At 33.1% G+C, this 7443-nt stretch overlaps 1 protein-coding gene across 1 annotated transcript in view; it reads left to right on the plus strand.

Moving 5' to 3' along the window:
* Positions 1–1182, plus strand: part of hwt (SH2 domain-containing adapter heavyweight) — an 84093-nt gene extending 82911 nt beyond the window's left edge. The window contains exons 7-8 of the mRNA XM_013314204.1: positions 6–94; positions 476–1182. Coding sequence (XP_013169658.1) covers positions 6–94; positions 476–662 — 276 coding nt within the window. The 3' untranslated portion in view covers positions 663–1182. The remainder of the gene's footprint in view (positions 1–5; positions 95–475) is intronic.
* The last annotated feature ends 6261 nt before the right edge of the window (positions 1183–7443 follow it).

Below are 7443 nucleotides of genomic sequence, written 5' to 3' on the forward strand. Positions count from 1 at the left end.
TGGAGGCCGAAGGTTTGCTGAGAGATGCCAACGAAGGCGTATTCCTCGTCAGGAACAGCGAATCTGCAAAACACGATTATTCTTTGAGTTTAAAGTAAGTTCAGCTGAGCATTGATAAGATTAGTAAGACAGTGAGGTTATTGTGGACCATAAACAATGATTGGAATATCTAATTACATAAAATTTACAATTGTAATGTTATATTTGATATTATATAGTAACTTTATTATACTTCTTGAACACGTTTTTATTTAAACTAACTGTCGCCCACGTCTCCGTCCGCGCGTAATTAAAAACAAACTTAATAAACCTATCTGTTCTTCCAGACTATGTTCTACATCTATGCCAAATTTCAGCGAGATTCATAAAGCCGTTCTGGAGATATATTCAAACATCCATCTATCTATCTGAACATTCGCATTTATAATAATAGTAATAGTGTTTCAGAGTTTTCAATTTTATTATTTGTTTGCAGATCGACTCGTGGGTTTATGCACATGCGCATCTGCCGAGGCGCGGAGGGCTACACGCTGGGCGGTGCGGCGACAGCCTTCCCCAGCGTGCCGGCCTTACTGCGGCACTACGTCACCGCACAGCGGCTGCCAGTGCGCGGCGCAGAACACATGGCCCTCTCCACACCGCTGCCTGCTGTCCTACTGTAAGAACACGCAGGAGTACGTGTAGTCTACCGAAAGCTGGTAGCACCATGTTCTGGAAGCATCATGCCTGAGTTTAGCCACACCGCAGTTTGGTAACCATTGGTTCTGTGACCACGTTCGCATCGAATCCAAGCGATTCTAATCCTTATTCAATAGTGATTAAGTGTGATATGCAACGGTTATTACGTATTCGTATTTATATTTAGCTTTTAGATAACCCAGTGAATATTACCAAAGAGTATTTAGTGTAGTAACAAAATGTGTACTTTAGTTGCGATATAATTCGTTTTTTTCTAGTCCTGAATAGCAGCAAAATAATATATCGATGTTGTTTTAGCACGTGTAATCAATGTTCGCTTATCGATGATAAGCTGTAGGATTCAAGGCGATTGTCTTGAATCTTTGAGAATTTGATAACTATTGTCTACAGTTTTCATAAGAACAATGTTATAATGCTCTATAAATTTGACATAATAATTAACTAATTTTTATGACATTAATTGCCTATCGTATTTAATTTAGAAATTTTTATTTACTATGCGTTTACAATTTATTTGTTCTGTAATTAAGCTTGTATTTAAACATTGTATATTTATTTCTACTGTATTTAATTGGTTCAAATGTTATCAAGTATATTCAAAATGATTCATATAATCAAATATTGATAAGACATTAAATTAGTTGACATTCGTAACAATTGCGCGTTAATTTTTAATTTAAATTATTTTATATACACGGCCTAAACATAATTAAATTTAGTAGCTTCTACACGTACGATGTAGACTTTAATAATGTATTAAAGGCAAACTAAAAACCTGGACCAAGTTTAAATCTGAAAGATTGGAGTCTTCTGTTTACTTTTGGTGTAAAAACAAGTCTAGTACAAAATGCTATGATTTACAAATATGAATGTCAATGACTGAGTTATAAACATCTTTGAAAAGTACTTTGATGACACCAATTTTTAATTTAAGACACTTTTTTTAACAATAATTGTATTAATTCAATATTTTTTATTAATTTGACAACATAATATTGCGCGGATTTATGGACATTCTTATTTGAAAAACATACAATGTCATAAGTATGGCAGTAAAGTGAAAATATGTTTCACGAAATTAAAAATGATCGTACTAAGAGCCGGACAGAGCAGGCATTGACCGGACATTTGGGGAGAAAGGCACACCCTATATTATTGAGAATTTTGTCTCAGTATTAATAATTATGTCAAAAAATTGTATGTAAAATCAAGCATCGACCACTCGTTTAGGAAATTAAAAAAGCCTAACAAAAACCCGGACAACCCGGACACCGTTTATTTTATGTCCGGCTTTATCCGGACGCTTGACAAGTATCAATAGCTACTCCCTATTATAAAACACTATAAATGTAACATTGTTTGTTGGATATAAATAACCCAATGAGTCATAGCAACTATGTCCGATAAGCGACCTCGTCACGGAAATTTATCGATTGTTTTACAAAATGGTGACTCAACTAACAGTATCTTATTTAAAACACGTATAGTTTTGATACATTCGAAAATAAAATTTAACACATTTAAAGTAACATAGCGTATTTAATCTATAAATAGTAGTTTAACAGTCACTAAGGGTGACTCTTAGGTAGATTTAGTATGCGATCTAAAACTAAGGGTCTGCTTAACTGAACATAGACGGCAGTTGGATTTATAATAAGTAAATAACGTCGATGAATTATGATAAAATCTTTGCATAAAAATAACAAAGTATTGTTACATTGTTATACTGACTAAAGAGTAAATAGATTTACAGCATTTTAACAATAAAGGTATATAATTTACAACAAATCTAACAAAATGGCGGATATTTAATATCAAGAAAAATCAAACGCCACCATTAATTTGACTACTCGATAATTGTGTTGGGAATAAAAGTGTGGGTTTACACTGTCAATACATTTGTTTTACAAAGCCAATGTTTTGATACAGGAGTTAAGGCAGTGGAATTTCACGGTTAGATTAATCTGGATACGATATGTGAAAGTTTATAAGCTAGTTAATGTACGATACGGCAGCACATAATTAAGATCATTTTTGTAACAAAAAAAATTGCACGTGTTATGTAACATTCACATCGACTTGTTTATATTTTTTGTTATTTTAGATTTAATTAGATTAATGCGATTGAAATAGGTTGTAGGGTAACGTTTAGTGTTTATGTACGCACTTAGGTATTTGGGGGAAGTAAAAATAAAACTTAATAATTTATGCGCATAATGCCTGGAACGTATGATAAGTTTAGGTCAGGTGCACACTATGATTTTTTATTAATATATTTATCGTTTAAATGCAACATAAAGAAGATATTATTCTGAACAGCATAATCTAATGATTTTATTGAGAAAGAACCTAAAGATCACAGTGTGTACTAAGCCTTAAATATTTTTTTGTAGTTATTTCTGTGATTTAGTTTGATAATAGCGAAGCCAAAAATATAGTGATTCTATGTATATACATATATATCATATACTGAGTTATTTAATTTATATATTATAAGAGCGAAGCGTTTGTAAGACCTTAAAATGACGATGGATCAAATGAGAATCAAGTTGATTGCTATGAACAATTAATCCATGTTTCAACTTAGCGGCTAAACCTGTATTTCCACTGGCGCGTTTCGTACAAGCGCGCGACTAAAACCGCGCGGTTTTTTAGCCAACTTCTTGTCAAATATGGTTAGTTTATTGTATCGCATACACAGGTTTTTGAATGAAACCTTTTATATTTATTATCTTAATATTTGTAATATTAAAATTCTGTAGTAAAGTTGGTAAAGATTGATCTCATTGACAAACTTCCTAGATAATTTGAGTTACCTTTCACATGTGTTTTTTTAATTAATTTGTACCTGATTTTAAACTAATATGTATTGTTTTGAGACTTATTAATTACGTTTAGTGATGTTTTTAATTTTATTAAGGTACAATAGAGTAACAGTAGGCAATCCATGTATGAATGTTATTAATGTACGATGTATGAGATATGTAACTTACTAAACCACCGTAATGCATATGCAAGCATGCAACTAATTTCTAATTTATTGTATTTGTTCTTAAGCTAATGTTTCGATAGTGTGTTTAGAGTTGGCTTAGTGGGATCATTTATAATTTTTACGTAGCTCGACATGTCGGGTCATTAAGCATAATATTGTAAGTTAAGATAGCGAACGAATAGTATCGTAGAATGTTGTTTATACGTTTTGGGTTGGAATAAAAAAAAAACATGATGTGTCAAAATTTTTCTAATATTTCACACATTCGGATCAAAGATTAGTTAAAGTTTATAGCTTACGGTAGTTATAATCGATGACAATGGTTTTTTTTTGAAAGTGTAGTTTGAAATGGATGGATAAAATAAAGTATTTGGAAAATATGTTGTGTTTTATTTAATAATTTAGTAACGTCCTTAAATTAAATAATGAACGAATATAAGGCAGTGAAGTTTGCTTTTAACCACTAAAAATTAAAAAAGTTGTTCGCCGGCATTCGTATCAATAAATCGTACTTGAGTTGTTTTCAAACAGCTCTATGGTGTTCGACAAGCTTATGGACAGGAGACATTCAAGATTACAAAATACTATGGACACCAGAGAATTAAATTAAAGAGACATGGGAGAGATCTTTTACTTTGGGTTCTTAAACTAGGTTTCTAAGAACTGCGGTTCCTCTTGACTCGGGTAATGCACAAACCTTCTTACTATTATTAGAAATACGACAGTGACTGTCCATCTTTCAGGTAAAAACTACTGGATCGATTGAAATGAAATATGGTACACAGAAGGTCTAGGGTCTGAGAAAGGACATATACTAATTTTTATCGCGAAAAAGCGGTTGTGGGGTTTGATAGTGGGAGTGGTAATTTGTATAGAAATAGCGTCATATTTTCAGTTAGAATCTTGAAACTTATGGCAATAAACGTTTATTCTTTTCCGAGTTCTCTTCAGAGCTCTTATCGAAATTGTCTTCAGATTTTTCTTCAAAGTTTTGTTCTGTTCTGCTGAAGACAACTCTGAAGAGGTCTCCGAAGACGGAGACCTCTTCAGAGTTGTCTTCAGACTTCTCTTTGAAGTTCTCTTCAGAGTTCTGTTCTGTTTTGGTTTGTCATGTAATAAGAAGTACCTTAGGCTACGTTTATTTTAGAATAATAAAGTAATGTTGCAATGTGCAACTACTGTCCAGTACTACACGCAGCTCAAAGGTAGTATTTAACGCGGACGACGTCGCGGGGACAACTAGTATAAAATATTTTTCTCTTTTAATACTATTTTTTTCAGGCCGCACTTTGATTACAGCGTTTTCCGTTCCAACGCCATCTCGTAGCGTCCATTTAAACTTTTTCAATCTTATTCCCAAAGACGGTAAGACTACAAAGATGTCGTCGATATGATATGATTTGAAGTGCCAATAGCTTAATGGTTAAGGGTACGGATTTCTGATCACGTGGTCGAGAGTTCGAACCCCCCATTCAACTATTGTCGTAAACCATATCATAGCAAAACCCAGAGCTTAGTTGGAATGGTACAAGAAATATTAGTAAATTAAGAAAAATCTGCTTACTTTTTTATAAAAAAATGCTGCTAGACAACAAGGATCACAGTAAACGAAAAATATTAATTGACACTAAGGAAAATAAGGGGCTATTACCAGTATCCTTTTTTACGATAAAGGTTAACAGACTTTGTAAGACGCAGACTTCCGCGCCCCTTTCTATCCAGCACCCTGGGCATTCTCCCAAACGCACCCTACCTTAACGCCGGCACTGCATATTACAATTAAAATGGTCATCACTTTATACAGAAGTCACGCATTTGGGTTATTTCCACTGACGCGGTCGCGACTGCGCCGGCCTGTAACCGCGCGGCTGGCGGCTAAGTGGAAATTGGAATTAAGTCTCATTTTGCTTACACGTTCGGTAATACGTAATGAGATTTCTAAGAGCATTTTCCTGTTAGCCTCGGTTAGCCAATTACCCAATGAGTACTCTCATATTACATTAATGAGCACGATTCTTTTCTCCGACAGAAATTAACTAAAAAAGCTTCGAAGAATAAAAATATACAATTTTTATTAGAATCTCAAAATGTTACCGAACAAGATTGTAAACGAAACATAATATTAAGCAATTACAGAACATGTTTTACATTGTATAAATAATTATTAAACTCAAGTAACCGTTGTATTTCTGAGTGCCAAACCAATCATTACCGTTATCAGCAAACAATACAAAAATATAGGAAACTAACAAAAGCTATCAAAATGTTAGAAGCTTCTTTATTTGGTTCTATTCTATGATAGTTCTTTTCAGTTTTATTTCTACTAGCTATCGCCCGCGAATCTGTCAGCGCGGTAATAAAAAAAAGTCCTAGGCGGTATTTCCAAACCAATACGACTTAGGCTCCTTCAAGAAGCGTGCATACCATTTCGTTAAAGGCCGGCAACGCATCTGCAGTTCCTCTGGGGTTGCAGATGTCCATGGGTGTCGTTCTCCTTCACCTTCTCTATTAAAAAAAAAAACTTAATTAGTAGTCTATGTGTTCTTCCAGATTATGTTCTACATCTATACAAAATTTCAGCGAGATTCATACAACCGTTATAGAGATACTTTCAAATAATCATCCATCCATCCATTTATGTTAGTAAGAATTGAGATGTAGCTTTTCTTGGGTCGTTGGTAATTCTTTTACGTTGGTCCTAAAGTAATATTTTTGTTAAAATTCCAATATTGATAAAGTATTGGATGAGATGAGACCTTTTCAACAGAAAAATATTTAATATTTTATAGAAATATGTGAACTTGACCCTTTGTATTCTATTTTATCAATATATGTACATAGTTGATAAGATTATAAGAAAATGGAATGTTGAGAAATATGTAATTAAAAAGTTGAGACCAATTATGTTTTTTAAGGAAATAAAAATTCTTTTTGTAATATTCCTTTTAAATTCAGTCTTTGTATAAAAGTAAATATACTGAAAAACGGCTTTAGGTAGGTACTTGAATCGACGCTTTCAAAGCTAGGTCGAATAACAACAGGAATTCAGAATTGTAAAGAAAGTCTTGGAGCATCTTGCGCTCGTAAACAATGTTGTTTGGAATACATGTTCATGAAAGTGAGAAGTTTTTGTTTAACAAACAATAAAGTTAAAGTTGTTCTTTGTTAAGAAATTAATTTACTCTAATTATGTTTAAAAATACCTTATAAAATACTGTTAGTTGTTAGTTAATGATCTGTTTTATTTATTTTTGCTGCTTAATAGAAAGAATTTGTTTCAGTTTTTATTTACTATTGTTAGGAAGAAAATCTAAAAATGTGGCAGTGTATTGACCCAACACTAGCCTTACTATAATGTCGTCGTTTGTGTCCCCTCACTATTCATTCTGACACTGGACTTTGTGTCGAAAGCACGTCATTTGCGCCAAAGGATTCTAACTATAATATAACTATGTTTATGTACTTTTGTCCTTAAAATGTTCAGAGAGAAATGAACCTTACTTAAGATAAGCTTAGGATGTCGGACATATGTGTGTATTATTTCCTAATCCTATTGTACCCCATGTTAAGATCTTATAACATGAATGGGTGTTCTCAACCGCAAGAGCGTGTTAATTGTATTAAGTTATCTGTTCATAATTCATGTCTATATACATATTAATAAAATTGGAATGTATGTGTGTAATTTCGAAAAAAAGTAAGTATCCTATGAGTTCTTCCAGACCATCCCTACATTTGTGCTAAGCTGTAAG

The sequence above is a fragment of the Papilio xuthus genome, unplaced genomic scaffold (assembly GCF_000836235.2).
Source record: "Papilio xuthus unplaced genomic scaffold, Pxut_1.1 DF827461.1, whole genome shotgun sequence".
Classification (NCBI taxonomy): domain Eukaryota; kingdom Metazoa; phylum Arthropoda; class Insecta; order Lepidoptera; family Papilionidae; genus Papilio; species Papilio xuthus.